The sequence below is a fragment of the Bos indicus x Bos taurus genome, chromosome 13, assembly GCF_003369695.1.
Source record: "Bos indicus x Bos taurus breed Angus x Brahman F1 hybrid chromosome 13, Bos_hybrid_MaternalHap_v2.0, whole genome shotgun sequence".
NCBI lineage: Eukaryota > Metazoa > Chordata > Mammalia > Artiodactyla > Bovidae > Bos > Bos indicus x Bos taurus.
The window spans coordinates 3,964,049-3,982,474 of record NC_040088.1 but is presented as its reverse complement, the minus strand read 5'-3'; the positions used below and the strand labels follow the sequence as shown (position 1 = coordinate 3,982,474).

General features: G+C 47.1%; 1 protein-coding gene across 4 annotated transcripts in view; it reads right to left on the bottom strand.

Annotated features, from left to right (window-relative positions):
• ATP9A (ATPase phospholipid transporting 9A (putative)) overlaps positions 1–18,426 on the bottom strand; it is a 122,686-nt gene that overhangs the window by 44,338 nt on the left and 59,922 nt on the right. For 3 of the 4 annotated variants that reach the window (XM_027558250.1, XM_027558252.1, XM_027558254.1), the window contains exons 11-14: positions 14,382–14,542; positions 14,004–14,146; positions 12,922–13,034; positions 1,832–2,044 (exon numbers count right to left, since the gene is read on the bottom strand). In XM_027558250.1, the coding sequence (XP_027414051.1) occupies positions 1,832–2,044; positions 12,922–13,034; positions 14,004–14,146; positions 14,382–14,542 (630 nt within the window). The remainder of the gene's footprint in view (positions 1–1,831; positions 2,045–12,921; positions 13,035–14,003; positions 14,147–14,381; positions 14,543–18,426) is intronic. The other variant, XM_027558251.1, reaches the window with a different exon arrangement.

Sequence of the window (18,426 nt, the reverse complement as noted above, 5' to 3'; positions counted from 1 at the left end):
AACACCCTCTTGTCCCATGCCACAGATCCACCGTGAAGATAAGAAACCTGCCCAGGTGTGGAGCTGGGAACCCAGGATGCACGTGCTCCACTGTGTCACTCCAGCGGCCCCTACGGACGTGGCCTGGTGTCTTGTTTAATGTAGACTCCTAGTGCCTGGCCCACGGGAGGCCCTCAGAGATACCTGGCCAAATCATGAACCCAGTTACACCATTTCTGCAAACATCAGGTGCAAGGATGCCCGTTAGAAATGTTTCTAACTACTGCTGCTTGAAATGAAGGCATAATCTAAATTCCAGAAATATGAGCAGTTAAAAGATGTCACGGTCCATTCATGGGCAGTAAATCTGAAGAACTGCGTTCTAATAATACTCAACAAAATTTAGAAACAGGCATGATAAAACATTAAGTGAAAAAAAGGAGGATGCAAAACCTTTGCCAATATTAATATTCTCATTTTTTTAAGAAAAAAATACATTGAAACCTAGTAGAGGGGCTATATTTCAAATTAATGAAAATTGGTATCTAGTGGTGTCTAAAAATGGTTTAGTGAAAGGTTTAGCAGAAAAGTAAAAGAATCCGGGCTCTGAAAACAAACTCTGGTTAAAGCCCTCACCCTGTCACCCAGGGGGCTGGTGTTATGAGTCAGTCACAGAAAACGGCGACTTCAGCCGGAAGGAGAGTTTTCTAGGGGACACCACCTTAGCCAAGAAACCTACGTTAGAACCTCTGAGAGCGGGACACGCCAATGTCGTGTGAGTCCAGACACCAAGGCCGGTGCCAGAAACGCGTAACCTGACATCATCATAGGCAAAGCTCAGACAGACACAACCCAAAGGACATGCTGTGAAACCGAGGTCACACATAAAGTTAACGCCCCCAGTAATCCCTCTCCTATACGCACACCGAGGGAACTAAACACACGTGTCCACACAAAAACCTGGACACAGAGGTTCACAGAAAAACAGATATAAACATTCCACAGGCCCATCAACCAGAGAACAGACAAACGGAACACAGTGTTATCCATTCAAAAGCATACCGTTCATTCAAAACAAGGCACGAAGAATTGATCCACACCCCTACGTGGATTAATCTTGAAAACACACGCGAAGCGAAAGAAATGAGGCAGAAAACGAGACACAGCAGGTGTTTCCACTTGAACGCAACATCCAGAACAGCCAGTCTACCCAGACAGAATGCAGGTCAGGGCTCGCCAGGGGCTGCGGGGAGGAGTGGTGGGGGTCTGTGGGAAGACTGGCATGGAGTGCTTCCTTTTGGGGTGGTGAAAATGCACTAAAGTCGAGTGTGGTGGGGACTTCCCAGGTGGTCCAGGGGTTAAGAACCCGCCCTCCAATGCAGGGGACACAGGTTCGATGCCTGGTCAGGGAACTAAGGTCCCACATGCTGTCGGGCTACTAAGCCCACACGCAGCAACGACTGGGTCCAAGCACCACGACAAAGACCCTGTGCAGCCAAAATAAATAAAAATTCACTAATCAATAAATAAAATCAACTGTGGTGAGGTTACAGAACGCCACGAAAATAGTATTAACACTGAGCTGTATTTCCATTAAAGGGGCAACTGCATGCTATGTGGATTGTATCAATAAAGCTTTTTGAAGGAATGTGGTTCATTTAAGGGACCTGTGTCCCGTGCGCTGTCTGTCTGAACCACACAGATCTCTTGCTCTTCCCTGATTTATGATGCATCTCAAGGTCAAGACTGCTCCTTCCGGAGGAAGGGCAGGGCCTTTAGGGGCCCAGCATCAACCTGGCTCGCGGGCCTCGCCACGCGGCGCAGCCGGGCGGCGGGCGTGCGCGGGGCTTACCTCGTCCGGGCTGGACGCCTGGTACACGCGGCAGGAGTCCTCGTACTGCTTCTCGGCCTCGGCCTGGTCGGTGACGCCGTTGGACTCGTACACGGGGGTGACGTTGTGGCAGAGCGCGATGGCCTTGACCGCTTCATGCACGCGGCTGCTCATGGTCCGCCGCACCTTGGTGGTCGGCGCGGAGCCCTTCTGAGCCGGCGGGTCCTGGGGCTGCTGCAGGAGAGGAGAACAGCGAGGCAGAGGAGAACAGCGAGGAGGACCAGGACATGGAGGGGCCTCTGGGGAGGGAGGGGCCGGCGGACTCGCTGCTTCCCGCCGGCCTGCTCTAGCACGTGCCACCCTAGGGGCGCGCACTTCAGGGGTTCAGTCCTTGGGGCTCAGCCAAAAACAAACACAAAATAAACCAAGGAAGAAATGACAGTCTTGGGTATGTGGGCGATTCTACCCAGGAATGGTGGGTGGTGTCGGGGGCTCTGCTATACTGCCAGCGATGCTGGTGTTTCAGACCAGGACCTCAGCACTGCCGACATTTGGGGCTTCCCTGGGGGCTCAGTGGTAAAGACTCTGCCTGGCAATGCAGGAGACGCAAGTTCGATCCGTGGGCCAGGAAGATCCCCTGGAAAAGGAAATGGCAACCCACTCCAGTATTCTTGCCTGGAGAATCCCATGGACAGAGGAGCCTGGTGGGCTACAGTCCATGGGGCTGCAAAGGAGATGGACATGACTGAGCGAGTAAACAGCAACTGCTCACTCTTGAGAAGGACGATTCTCTATTGGGTGGGGGCGCATGCTGTGTAGCAGATGCTCAGCAGCGTCTCTGTCTCCATCTCCTAGACTCCGGAAACAACCCCAGGTGTCACAGGAGAACAAACAAAAAATGTCTTCAGAGGTTGCCACATGCCCCATGGAGACCAAAATGCTGCCCAGTTTAGAGCCACCGTTTTACCTGTACATTCCTCGCAGTTTAAAATGGAAGACAGCCTCAATGGGGCTCTAAAGGGCGACGAACATCCCAGGGCAGGACAGGGAGAACGTCAGTAAAGACACATTGCAAAATGGTACCAGAAGTGCACTCAAGGTCGATTTTCAAGAGTTAACTGAAGTGTGCTCAAGCTCTGCCTTTGGCACCGACCAAGGACCCTAATTCTTGTCTAAGAAGCGGCTGCCCAGCCTACACAGCCCTCATCCACCTCTTCACTATACCTTTCAGCACATGGCTTGTCCTCCTTATGGGTTAAGTCTTGGGGAAAAGGTTTTGAGCAACACGGTAAAAAGAAAAGCAGAGACATTACTTTGTCAACAAAGGTCCGTCTGGTCAAGGCTATGGTTTTTCCAGTGGTCACGTATGGATGTGAGAGTTGGACTATAAAGAAAGCTGAGCACCGAAAAATTGATGCTTTTGAAGTGTGGTGTTGGAGAAGACTCTTGAAAGTCCCTTGGACTGCAAAGAGATCCAACCAGTCCAACCTAAAGGAGATCAGTCCTGAGTGTTCATTGGAAGGACTGATGTTGAAAGCTGAAACTCCAGTACTGTGGCCACCTGATGCGAAGAGCTGACTCACTGGAAAAGACCCTGATGCTGGGAAAGATTGAGGGCAGGAGGAGAAGGGGACGTCAGAGGATGAGATGGTTGGATGGCATCACCGACTCAATGGACATGGGTTTGGGTTGACTCCAGGAGTTGGTGATGGACAGGGAGGCCTGGCGTGCTATGGTTCGTGAGGTCGCAAAGAGTCGGACACAACTGAGATTCTGAACTGAACTGAAGGTGAGAAATCTGAGTCTGATACTCGGGTTAGGTGTCAACAGCTATGTGGCCTCAAGCAAGGCCCATCTGCCCTCTGGGCCTCGGTTTCCTGCCAATGAGAGGAGTGGGCTAGGGGCTGGTTTTCAACCCACATGTGGAGTAGCGGAACCCCGAGAAACGCACTCAGCAGCATCAAACGTGGAGGACAAGCAGTCCCATCCCCACCTGTGTACCGTCGGGTACCATGAAGGCTCTGCTTTGAAGAATGGGTTCTACTGCTTTGCTCTGTGCTGTGCTGAGTTGCTCTACTGCCTTAAAATATAACAAAAAATTAAGGCCACTAGAAAGACTACTTGTCAGTAGTCTATGAGTTAGTGATCAGTAAAACTCAGATGCCTCCCATGACCCACCTGACCAGCCTCTCTCCAAGCTCCTTATCCTGCCTCAGCGTCCTTGCTCTTGCTGTGCCCACTGCCTGGAAGACTGTTTCCCACATCTTTGCAGAACTAGCTCATTCCACCTCATCGTTCAGGCCCCAGATTCAACGTCACCTCCTCAAAGATGCCTGCCCCTGACCCCCTAATTGGCTCTGCCTCATGTGCCCACCCCACTGGGAACCACGGGCTGTTGTCTTCACTGACTAAAACTGGCTTGTTTACCTGGTAACTCTCCTGTTAGATCGTGAGAACAGATAGCTTGTCTACTGAATTCTACTACCAAGGGCAGGAGATAACTTGCCTCTGATATTTGTTGAACAAACAACTTAATTTTCCTGAGATAATGGTGAGAAGTCCTCATCTGACACTCTCCCTCCCCCCCGCCATTTTTAAGAAGAAATAAATATCAAATTGACCAACATCGGTTCCAGATTTTAAGTCACAATTTAGGACAAAATATCAGAGCCTCCCTACCTCCACAACTGAGTCTCAGAAGCGAGAGCTGTTTATGAGTTACTATATAGTACATCCCATTAAAAACATATTTTATCCAACAGAGGAGAAGCGATCTGATCTTTTAAAATGAATCATGTTTTATACCCATGAACACATGGTTGCCCAAAATAGAGAACAGATGGGTTATGAGAAACAAGAAAAGACTTTCATTTAATTTTTTAATACTATTTTTAGCAGTGGCATCAGACTGCTCAGGTAATTAGACAATTACTAAATTATTCTGGTCACGCAGGCACACACACCGCTCTGGCTTCCTGCTCTGTTAACCTCTGGTGTCAAGAGGACACGGGTTTCACTTCCAGGCCAAAGGGCGCTGCATGGTAACAATAATTAGAGTAATATATCAGAACTACAGTTTAAATGAATCATTATTTGCCAAGTGCTTTTAATTATAAAGAATTTAACTCTAAAATTATAACGAGGACTGAAGATTTACAGAAAGGTCCCCTCTCGTAGTGAGGCTAAATCAATAATGTTTTTTTTTTTTCTTCAAAGTTCTGTAATTTATGTTCTGGCCGTGGACGTGTGTCTTCATTTTTTTGCCCACATTCCTCAGCACCTGGACCAAATTATTATTTACCATTAGGAGCAATAACAAGACCTTTGACAAAGTAATTGCTCTGGCTGGCAAGTTTCAGCAACAGTGGGTCTGAAGGGAAGGCTGAATTAAGGGTATCTTTCACAAACCTTTGGGTTTTAGAAGCAATCTGATTATGTCTACAGGAGTCAGATACTTCCACTAATATTTTAAATGTGGGATAACACAGAGCCCTGGGGCTTTGCATTCCAGGTGAAACCACTCCAGAGCAAGGCAAAAAGAGAAACACAGCCCAGATTTTTGCAAAGACCCGACTCTCAGATCAAGGAACTACTTGACAATAAACTAGAAGACGGCGACTGAATCAGACCAACGTCGCAAGCAACTGACTTGCTACCTCCACGTTCCTTTGTCTCTCTCTGAAATTGGCATGTATCCCCCTTTACGACTAAGATCGTTTTGGCCTGTCTCAGGTCAGATTTGCAGAGGGAAATGACAACCCACTCCTGTGTTCTTGTCTGGAGAATCCCATGGACAGGGGAGCCTGGCAGGCCATGGTCCATGGGATCGCAGAGAGGCGGACATGACTGAAGCGACTAAGGACACACACTACTAAGATGTTTCAGGGAAGACGGGTCACAACCACCGACTCTGATTTAACTTGCAAATAAAAGGCTCCTCCACGCACCAAATGGTGATCCACACACACCAGGAAGGCACTGGCCACTACGAGGGGCTCGGCCAGCGTTTGCACTGGGTCCGGCTGTTAAGCATCCCCACGTTGCCCATATGGAAAAGCTTCCCATTGTACAGTGTTTATCTCCAGCCTCCTCCCCATAGGCCCTTTAACCTACACACATTTCTTCTTACTTAAAAAATACCAGGGGAAAATAAAAACAGATGTGGTATCCACAGAGGCAGGTTACGGCCCTTTCTGCCCTACGGGGGAAGCCACGGGTCCTCTTAAGGAGGGCAGGACACGCTAGGCCCTCGTGAGGTCAGAAGTCGGGTGAAGAATCAAGCTCTCCGCACACACAGGCCCCTGCCTCGGGCCCGGGGTGGGTGTCCCGCACCGTGGGGTGTCTCGGTCATTCCACGCCACCCCAGCAAACAAATGAGACCTGGAGACTCCATGAAAAAAAAAGAGGCCTCCGTTTCTCGTTAATAATCCATGGCAAGGGTATTTCCCGATGAGAACCCCAGCCTATATTTCAGGAAAGAGTAATACAAAAACTAAATGCTCAGTCACCATGAATATCCGCCTTCTCTTACCCATCTTCTATTCCAAATGCAGTGAAAACACTACCACTTCTGAACATTCACAAGATCAACAGATACCACAAATGGGTTGCAACTGCTTAAAAGTACACTACTGAAGAGAAGGAATTCCTTTTTCAACAGGTCCACATCACTCTCCAAATAAAGCTCAGAGCTGATAACTCATTAACCTCAAAGGGCCACTCTTCTAGAGACAGGCTCAGAGCTACAACTTCCAAATGAATCAACTGACTTACAGGCTAAGTGACTGAATAAATATAACATTTACTGCGTAATAGCTGGGCTTCCCCAGTGGCTCAGAGTGTAAAGAATGGGCCTGCAATGTGGGAAACTGGGTTCGATCCCTGGATTGGGAAGATCCTCTGGAGAAGGGAATGGCTACCCACTCCAGTATTCTGGCCTGGAGAATTCCATGGACAGAGGAGCCTGGTGGGCTACAGTCCATGGGGTCACAAAGAGTCAGATACGACTAAGCAGCTAACACTTACCATGTGACAGTACACACCTTTCTGTATGACAAAGGCAACAAATTTCAATTTATTGAAACGGAACCACATATAACACAGGAGTTCTCAGCTTGGGAGATTCTGCCCTCCCCCTTGGGCAGTGTCTGGAGATACGTGGAGTTGTCACAAAGAGCAGGGGGAGTGTGCTACACGCAGCTAGACAGTGGAGGGCACGGATGTTGCTGGACAGCCTGCAATGCACAGGCTGGCCCCCACAACCAAGAATGATCCCGCCATGATCCCGTCATCGCGGCAAGGCCGGGAACCAGACACGCACCCTCTGCTGCCACAAAACCAGGGTCAGGACGGTGAGACCAACCTGTGCAAGTGCTCAACTGGAGCCTGTCGATTTAAGATTTGAATTTTTTACTTTCGTTTTGAGTTTTTTAAATACTGCATTACAATATGATTTGTCTTAATGACTGCGTTTTTTTCCATCTCAATGAATTTTCCTTCCGAGGTGCATTCCTCACTCTACCCCTATCTGGCCCTGTTATAAAACATTCAAAAGGGTCATAACTACGACATGTGTGGGGAAAAGGGAAGCTGGACAGTGTTATCCTAACAGTGGGTCTTAGGCAGAAATGCTTCACTGAGTAACCAGGAAAGATTTTAAGAAATCTAAATATATATGCCCAGGTCCTGGTCACTTAAAGAATACAGTAGGGTCCAGGCATATATACATATTTTTCAATTCTACACATAATTTTGATCCTCAGCTCTAGTTTAAAGGAATTACAAAAATATAATGACTTCTTGTTGGAAAGAAAAAAGAACCAGAGAGAGAGAGAGAAACACAGCAGACATCTCCGCAGACGCACAAAGGCAGTCAACCGGCATGGCGTTTTATGCAGTCAGGTGTTGGTACCGGGAATCTCTGACTGATGTGGATACAGGTGACCTCAATTTTTTTTCTTTGTACCGATCCACATTAATTTATTTTTTCTGTAGTCAAAAAATAAAAAAATGCATCTTAAGAAAGGACTGGAATTCTTTTTTAATGACTAAAAAACAAAGTAAGCTCTGTGTCCTAGAGAAAAACACACGAGTAAAAATTCTTCCCTGAGAAAACATAGCCTTCTCTGTGCTCCCTATGGATGCAGAAAGCAAGAGACGCGCCAGCTGGGCACAGCACCCACTGACGGCCGAGCACACCCCGCGCACGTCTTGTGCAAAAAGTAAAGCACAAACTCACACGCTCACCAACATACTCGTTAAACAGAAAAGGGAAAAACCGCTCAGTAAATTCCAACTCTACCAAATCCTACAACAGTATCAGAGACAAACTATTAAGTGAAAAATCACAGTTCACAGATCAAAATATGTGTAACAAGGTGAACTAAGTTTTTAAAAAAAAAATAAGAATGTACCCATATAAAACAGCCTAGAAGAACACTCAAAACCACTAGTCTTGGTTTTCTCTGACAAAGGACACCACGTGGCTCCCAGTCATGATTTTTCTCAGACATATGTATCAATAAAAGTTAAAGATACTTCCACTTGCCAGGGTGAGTAAAATAAAACAGATGATTCCATATTCCAGGCAATATACAGACTGCTGCTGCTAAGTCACTTCAGTTGTGTCCGACTCTGTGCGACCCCATAGACGGCAGCCCACCAGGCTCCCCCGTCCCCGTCCCTGGGATGCTCCAGGCAAGAACACTGGAGTGGGTTGCCATATTCTGACCATGTTGAGAAAAAAATTTAAGTACCTTTCCCACATGTGTATTCAAGTTATACTGTGCATTGAGAAACAGCAAAAGATTATAAAATGACGTGTTAAAAAGAAGAGAGCATATTTCACAGAGTTAGCTAAAAGTTCAAAATGACATATGCTGAGGATTATAGATTTAAAATTATAATTATTTAAAATTACAGATTCAAATTGTTGTATCTGTTTGTCATAAAGGAGCATGAAGTGCTGACACAGGCCGCAACCTGGAAAAACCTTGGAGATGTTACGCCAAGTGAAATAAGCCAGGTGCAAAAGGTATTGATTGATTCCAGGCATCTGAGATGTCCAGAATGGGCAGACCCACAGAGACAAAAAGTAGACGGGTGGTTGCCAGGAGCTGGGGAACGGTGGGAGTCTAAGAGGTAGGGAGGGTCCCTCTTTGGAGTGGTGAACACACGCTGACATTAGATAGCAGTGGTGACTGCAGAACACTGAGGATGTACTAATACACCCTGACCCGTACGTTTAAGAGGACAAATGTTATGGTTTGTGAGCCATCTCTCAATTTTTTAAAGGTGTCAGTAAGTGAATCAATAAGCCAGAGGAAAAATCACATCTCTCTAGCCTGTCATGGGTTTCCCTCATAATGTGTTGGCCATTTCTTTGTGGTTTGTTTGGGCCTGTATTAATCATCTGGAGTTTCCCTGCAGGAATCTTGTAAAACCACCTGCCTTTTTTATGAGGTTAATTTAGTTAAATAACATCCCTAAAACCAGTCACCTAGACACTCATAAAACACAGTCTGTATTCCAATGTTTCGAAAATAAACAATTCCAGAATTCTGACTCCTTCTAAAGGACACTTCAAGGACTGTACCTGACGAATGTTCGTCTGATAAATTGAGGGAGGGTCCCAGGTCAATCTTCATGCTCTTAGTAAGGTTTAAATTTTGCTTTAATTTTGAAGATGAAACTGAAGTGTGCGTGAACACTCAAATCTTTCTTTCCTGCACCTCCACGGGTCACCTTGCACCCTCTGCTTTGGAGTTCACAGATCTAGAACAGCGATATTCTGAAAAATAACGGCGGACCTTAGATTCAAGGTGGGCTTCCTAGGTGGCGCGGTGATAAAGAATCCCCCTGCCAGTGCAGAAGATGCAGGACCGATCCCTGGGTCAGGAAGATCCCCTGGAGAAGGAAATGCAATCCACTCCTGGGAAACCCCAGGGACAGAGGAGCCTGGTGGGCTACAGTCCATGGGGGTCACAAAAGAATCAGACGTGGCTGAGCAACTAGATAATTAGAATCAAAGTAGCTGCAGCGCCTCTGTTGCCCTTTGGAATCACCTGGTTCACCTGTTAAAATCTGTAAGTCCAGCCACCACTCCGAGAGCTTCTGACTCGGTCCCTGGCCATCTCACCCAGGAGTTCCAAACGCTGTATTTAGGAGACACTGCTATAAACATCCTATTATTAATCCCTAAAGGGCAGATGGACGGCTGTAATGGGCTCGGGAGAATCCCACTGAGGGGGTGGGTACAGTGTAAGATTGGATTGTGGGGATGATTCCACAACTCTGTAAATTTACTTGAAAAAAGCATTAAACAGTATAGTTAACATCGCTAAATGTTATGGTATGTACGTTATACTTCAATAAAGCTGTTAAACACACACACACAGGAAAGGCTTCATATTTGTCCTCACAAAAGAATCTGTGAGGCAGCTTTTCGCTGTCCGGAGAGAAGGGTGCAGATGGCCTCCCTGGGGGAGGGGTGTCCACACCAGCCCCAGCCTCTCCCCATCACACCCCGTTCTTTTAAACCAAGGCCAGGATGGGCAAGTCAATTTATGAGCCTCTGCTAAGGAAGGGTGCTGAGAGTTCACCGTAAAAAAGGCTGTTTTCTGACTCTCAGCACTTGACAGAGAGGCTTATCTGCGCTCCCCCAAAATGGGCCACAAAGCTGAACCAGACCAACATCGGAGAAAGGGTGGCTTCTGTCAATACCACGAGCTCTTAAAAATATCAGGATGGGCAGGGGTGTGCCTCCTGCCAGGGCTCGTACTGCAATGCACGACGCCATCTAACGTAACCGTCGGCAGGCCGGCACCGCTGACACGGGGCTCCGAGGGGGGCGGGACCCGGCCAGGGGCTGAGAAGCGTGACGATCCACACGGTGACCCCTGCGGGGGAGTCCGGAGGGCACTAGGGGGGCGGTTCAGAGGGAAGACTACTCCAAGACACAGAAGTGAAGTGGCCGACCCTGGCCGGAAAGCTGCAGGCCGTGGTGTACTGGGGTGAGCGGGAGGAGAGGCTGAACCATGGGCGAGGGTGGGGAGGGGATGCAGGCCACGCTGGACACCACAGACCCTGCTGCCAGGACCAGGGCGGGGAGGAGCGAAGCAGGGAAACCCTGCAGGGTCTCTGCAGACAGCCAGGCAAGGGAGACTGCAGCTTCTGCCTGTTGAGCGAGAGGGGATGACAACCAAAGCCAAGCAGGTGGTCTAGGGGGGCGGGCCTGTGACTGCAGGCAGGTGGCCACTTCCCAAACCCCCGGACGGAGCTCACAGGGCAAAGGGGCACTGTGCTTACAAAGACGAGAACGACTTTGAGCACACAGGGGATGCAGGGAGAAGGACGGGATGTGGGTACACTGCTCTCCTTATGCGTGAGCAGGGATGCCAAGGATTCCAGGCTAAAGCTCCAGGTCGGGTCGATGCCGACACGGGAGCCATCAGCTTTGACAGGGCGGCAGAAGCTGGCAGAGAGGGAAGCCCCCTAGAGAGTGACACTCGGAGCCCAGCACAGACCCCACGACACGACGCTGGGAGACGTGTCAGACAGAGGGGGAAAGGAACCGGGGTGGGCTGTGGCTTCTCCCCCCAGCCCAACCGCATCCTTGTGATTTTCCAACAGTCTTAAAGTCCATCTTTGAAAAAGGTCCATGGATCCATTTAGAGTCAAGCCACGATGCCCACACAGGCAGCCAGCGGAATGGCAGGTGCTTCGTGCTGGCTGTAGGTAATGACTCGACGTGGATCGAGCGAGCTGTTCTTCACGTAAAACCCACGCTCGCTTCCAGACTCCGCTCCCCGCCCGCTGCGCTCAGGAGACGCCCCGGACGTCCAGGTGTGCCAGCTGGCAAACCTCCCAGAAAATGAAACGTTGACTCTGACTGTGCCGCTAAGCACGTAGAGAGTCCCTCTCCGATCCTTACACAAAAATACATTTTTAACTGGCCTTCTGACTACAGAATCAGTATCTACTTGGACAAATTCAAGCAAAATATGGCCTCTTTATTCTCTTGTCCTCAAACCACTGTCATAACCCGTAGCTGGTCTAATGCGATCTATGTTAGCTCTGGGTGTGTTTTCAGAATTACCAAGGGAACTGCTTGTTTATCATCTTTCTTTAACACATAGAAGTGCATCTGAATGAGCCAGAATCTCTAGGGGATCAGGCCCAAGCCAATGTCTTTTGTTTTGCTTTTATTCTATTTGTTTTTTAAAACATCACTAGGAATTCTGATGAACAGCCAAGGTGGCAATCCACCGGTCTAACATTTTAGGACTCTTAGGACACTTACAAGTAATATCTTTCTCTAAAAAAAAAAAAAAAAAAAAGACTGGTTTTGAAAAATCTTGTAGCAGGGGAGAAAACCAGAAGCAGATAAGTTGATAGTCATTTCTGATCATTTCTTCCACGAGATTGCTGAGTTGAAAAGAGATGAGGAACTAAAGCTCATCAGTTACACCGTGATTATGTCACAGGCAGTCCAGTAACTACTGATTGCTCTTGCTCATAACTGGGGAAAAGTAAACATGTCTATAAGCTTGAAGGAGAACCACCACACTCTCAGAGCTTTTTCTGCTGCTGCTGCTAAGTCGCTTCAGTCGTGTCTGACTCCTAGCGAACCCAGAGACGGCAGCCTACCAGGCTGCCCCGTCCCTGGGATTCTCCAGGCAAGAACACTGGAGTGGGTGCCACTGCCTTCTCCGTTTCTGATACTAGTTATTGGCAAATAATTTTCTTCCATGTTTCCCCTACCATCCACTAGTCATAGTTCAGTAGATCAACCCTTGGGATGAGGAAGACGGGAAAAACCTCAACTGCAGGTTTATTCAAAATATGAAGAGCCAGTGATTGCCATGGGCTTGGAAGGAAAGGTGGGTGGGGGGAAGCGAGGAGTGACTGCTCGTGGGTATGGCAGTTCTCTTTCGGGTGATGAAGATAAAAACAGATTGTGGCGAGGGTTACACAACTCTGAGTATTCAAAACAACCCACTGAGTTGTACACATTTAATGGGTGAATCATATGGCATTATAAATCCTTCCCAATAGAGATGCTAGTAAATATTTTTAAAAATCACTTTGGGTATCAAAACAGAAGGCTTTACCTGGGTGTAAATACTAAAAATGTGGCTTTGAACTTCATCCATTGAGTCGAGGCCATAGGCTACAGTGCCAAGATGGAGCCGTTTGAAAACCATCTCATTCTGGGTAAGAGTTCCTGAAACACAAAGCAAGGAGTAACTGTGCCTGCATCCTGAAGCTCTTACTATTATTAACAGTAACGAGAGTTGTTTGTTTTTGTTTTTGTTTTTTTTTTGAGAGTTTACTCTATGTCACACGCTGGTTTCAGCACTGCTTCTGCTGGAGTAGACATCTGTGATATTCTGTCAGCCTGGAATCTAAGAATTTCTTCTAAAAACAGAATCTTAGAGGTCCAGGGGAAATGATCATCCTTGGTTCGTGGGATGGTCTAGAGAGAATGCCAATCAGAGTGCCTGACTCATTCCACTGGCCAAGAGGGCGGGGCATGACATACACGAGGCCAATCAGATTCAATCTTGAAGGAATCAAAACCTTGACCAGATAGATGCACAGACAACAGATGAGTGCTGTCAAGTCAAGAGACCATCCTGATACTGACACAGCTAGAACTTGCCTGGTTCTTCTTCCTGAAATCTAGCTTTGCTCTGCCTTCCCAGATCTTTGCAACAGATCCCCTTTTATCCCATGTTCACTAGATGGCAGAGATGAAGGTTGAACCCAGGTCTCCCCACTTGCTCTCAACCACTACAACCACCTCGTAACTTGACAGGTGCTAGACTGTAAAGAGGCATTTTAAGATGTGGTTTCAGGGTCAGGACTTGAAGCCAGTCTGTCTGAGTTCAAAGTCTACTTCGGCCACGACATGCTTCTGACAAGTCATGCAACCAAGTCACTTAATAACTCCAAGCTCACAATATCAGGGGAGGATTAAGTGACCAGATACAGACACCCAGAACAGTGCTTTTCCACACGATTAGCACTCAGTAAGGCTTTGCTGCTATCATCATCATGTCCACCAAGGAGTCTATCTTCATCCAAAGATGAAGAGGATAAAAGAACTGCAGCACTCATCTCTAATACCTCCAGAAAGATAGTCCAAGCATCTTCTTTGACTTTGAATCCTGCAAGGGCCCCGGACACTCACCCGTCTTGTCTGTGAGTAGGTAGGAAATCCTCCCCAGCTGCTCAGGAATCGTGCTAGAGCGAACCACAGTCCCGGGGATTTTCGAGTCCCGGCGAATGACCCAGCTGTACACGATCTTGCCCATGTCCAGGTTCACACGCAGGCTGGGCAGAAAACCAGAGCACACGGGTTAACAGGACACACACAAAGAGCTGCGTGTATCTCAACGCCGATTCCAACACACACCCCGCGGGTGCCGTAACATCAGCACAAATGACACCCCACCTGTTCCGGGTCACCCCTTACAAGGGACCAGCTCCTTCTCAAAACCACAAAAGCACGACCTTCAGAGAGACAGAGACGCGCAAACGCTGCGGCACCGGCTCGCTCTCAGCGCACCTGATGGGAATGATGTTGGAGAACAACAGAAGGAAGCGGATGATCTGCAGGTACCAGCGCCCGGCGAAGTGCTGGAGGGCGACCATGACCAGGGCCACCACCACCAGGGCTGCGAAGAGGATCTTCGTCAGGCAGTTCACCTCCAGGTCAAACAGGCCAATCTGCGGGCGGCACAGATGGAAACTCGCCGTGAGCCGCTGCGGCCCACAGCCCGCCCGGAGGGCTGGGCCTCCCCCTGGACACCTGCACCCTGGGTGAGACAGCAGGCTCTGTGGATCCCCACAACTTTGGGTGAGAATACTGGGCTCCACGGAGTAACCGACATCCCAGGGACCTCAATGAATCTCATTTTGATTTTTTCTTAATGATTTAAAGATTTAGCATGGAAACATATAAGCGGGTCACTGCTGCCTTCAGTGGTGCTGTGCTCTGCATGGCCTCCACCGTGCTCCCAGCAACCCGTGAAGTGACCCAGCTCTACACCACGCACTGGTTTTGTATTGCATGGAGAGTCAGGGCACACATGACCCGTGGCATCTGATTTTTAGGTGATGCATTCCTGAACATTACTATTTTAATGACTATATTTATCTTAATACATGATTTTAAAAAATGGAACCAGCCCATGAAACTCATCACTTTGCAGAAACATGGCCCTAGATAAGGCTAAAACCTCAAGTAAGTGGCATTTATAGTTGTAATATAGTTGGAATACAAAATAAAGCAGAGCAAAGGCTAACAGAGTTTTAACAAGAGAATGCACTGGTCACAGCAAACACCCTTTTCCAACAACACAAGAGACGACTCTACCCATGGACATCACCAAATGGTCAACACCGAAATCAGATTGCTTATATTGTTTGCAGCCAAAGATGGAGAAGCTCTATACAGTCATCAAAAATAAGACCAGGAGCTGACTGGCTCAGATCATGAACTCCTTATTGCAAAACTCTGACTTCCATTGAAGAAAGTAGGGAAAACCACTAGACCATTCAGGTATGACCTAAATCAAATCTCTTACCATTATATAATGGAAGTGACAAAGAGATTCAAGGGATTAGATCTGATAGAGTGCCTGAAGAACTATGAGAGGAGGTTAGTGACACTGTACAGGAGGCACTGATCAAGAGCATTGCCAAGAAAAAGAAATGCAAAAAGGCAAAATGGTTGTCTGAGGAGGCCTTACAAATAGCTGAGAAAAGAAGAGAAGTGAAAGGCAAAGGAGAAAAGGAAAGATACACCCAGAGTTCCAAAGAATAGCAAGAAGAGATAAGAAAGCCTTCCTCAGCTGTCAATGCAAAGAAATAGAGGAAAACAACAGAATGGAAAAGACTAGAGATCTCTTCAAGAAAATTAGAGATACCAAAGGAACATTTCATGCAAAGATGGGCACAATAAATATTGGACAGAAATGGTATGGACCTAATAGAAGCAGAAGATATTAAGAAGAGGTGGCAAGAATACACAGAAGAACTATACAAAAAATATCTTCATGACCCAGATAACCACAATGGTGTGATCACTCATCTAGAGCCACACATCCTGGAATGTGAAGTCAAATGGGTCTTAGGAAGCATCACTACAAACAAAGCTAGTGGAGGTGATGGAATTCCAGTTGAGCTATTTCAAATCTTAAAAGATGATGCTGTTAAAGTGCTGCACTCAACATGCCAGCAAATATGGAAAACTCAGCAGTGGCCACAGAACTGGAAAAGGTCAGTTTTCATTCCAATCCCAAAGAAAGGCAATGCCAAAGAATTTTCAAACTGCCACATAATTGCACTCATCTCACACACCAGCAAAGTAATGCTCAAAATTCCCCAATCCAGGCTTCAACAGTACATGAACCATGAACTTCTAGATGTTTAAGCTGGATTTAGAAAGGGCAGAGAAACCAGAGATCAAATTGCCAACATTTATTGGATCATAGAAAAAGAAAGAGAGTTCCAGAAAGACAGCTACTTCTGCTTTACTAACCATGCCAAAGCCTTTGACTGTGTGGATCACAATAAACTGTGGAAAATTGTTCAAGAGACAGGAATACCAGACCACCTCACCTGCCTCCTGAGAAATCTGTGTGCAGGTCAAGAAGCAACAGTTAGAACTGGTCATGCAACAGCAGACTGGTCCCAAATTGGGAAAGGAGTACATCAAGGCTGTATATTGTCACCCTGCTTATTTAACTTCTATGCAGAGTACAGCATGAAAAACGCTGGACCGGATGAAGCACAAGCTGGAATCAAGACTGTTGGGAGAAATATCAATAACCTCAGATACGCAGATGACATCACCCTTACGGCAGAAGCAAAGAGAAGCTAAAGAGCCTCTTGATTAAAGTGAAAGAGGAGAGTGAAAACACTAGCTAAAAACTCAACATTCAAAAAACTAAGATCATGGCATCTGGTCCCATCACTTCATGGCAAATAGATGGGGAAACAATGGAAACAGTGAGAGCCTTTATTTTGGGGGGCTCCAAAATCACTGTAAATGTTGACTGCAACCATGAAATTAAAAGACACTTACTCCTTAGAAGAAAAGTTATGACCAACCTAGACAGCATATTATAAAAGCAGAGACATTACTTTGCCAACAAAAGTCTGCCTAGTCAAAGCTATGGTTTTTCTAATAGTCATGTATAGATCTGAGAGTTGGATTAGAAAGAAAGCTGAACACCAAAGAATTAATGCTTTTGAACTGTGGTGTTGGAGAAGACTCTTGAGAGTCCCTTGGACTGCAAGGAAATCAAACCAGTCCATCCTAAAGGAAATCAGTACTGAACAGTCTTTAGAAGAACTGTTTCTGAAGCTGAAGCTCCAATACTTTGATCACCTGATGCGAAGAACTGATTCATTTGAAAAGACCCTGATGCTGGGAAAGATTGAAGGCGGGAGGAGAAGGGGACGACAGTGGATGAGATGGTTGGATGGCATCACCACCTCGATGGAAATGAGTTTGAGTAAACTCCAGGAGTTGGTGATGGACAGGGAAGCCTGGCTTGCTGCAGTCCATGGGGTCGCAAAGAGGCGGACACGACTGAGCAACTGAACTGAAATGATAGTTGTAATGACGGTGGTCATGGGGATTGTAACGGTGAGGTGAAATGACTGATATTTTTTCACGGTACTGACAAAGGAAATCATTCTGCAATATTCTGACTCTAAGAAACTGGAGGAGGGGTGGGGCTGGGCGGGCGGGTCCTGTTGTGTTCAAGCAGTAACAGGGCCATTAGGTCAACTTCCAGAGCTGACTCTGCAGGCTGTGCCAGAGCCAGCAGCTCGGTGTGGGTTTGAATCCAGGTCTATGCAGCTTTGCCAGAGCACGGTGCTTCTCCAGGCCATTTCTCCTCTTGAGAAGAGGCTGCAGACGTGTGCTGACAGGCTGGTGTAAGGATTAAAAGTGATGTGGGTAGAGGGTGCCCAACTACACGTGGCAGACAGTAAGGACTCAGCTGTGGTTGTTTAGCTGCTAAATCATGTCTGAATCTTTGTGACCCCATGGACTGCAGCCCTCCAGGCTCCTCTGTCCATGGGATTTCCCAGGCAAGAACACTAGAGTAGGTTGCCATTCCCTTCTCCAGGGGATCTTCCTGACCCAGGGACTGAATCTGAGTCTCCGGCACTGGCAGGCAGATTTCTTTACTACTGCGCCACCTGGGGAGCCCCTCAAGACTCAATACTTCATTTTAAAACTTTTAAAATGTTATGTATTCATACACAGGCAGCCCTTGTTTAACTGCAGAGAGCTTTGCAGATACCATGTTTTTTTTTACAAACTGAAGGTGTGTGTGCCAGATAAGAGTTAGTATTTTCTAGCAATAAAATATTTTAAAATTAAAGTGTGTACATTTCTTGAGACAATGCTTTTCCTGCACACTTTAACAGACTACAGAATAGTGTAAACATAACTTATATGCACTGGGAAACCAAAATACCCATGTGACTTGCTTTGTAGTGATACGCACTTGACGTGATGGTCTGGAACCCAACCACAATATCTTCAAACACATATTTGAATATGTGTTTATGTATTGTGTGTGTAAATATAT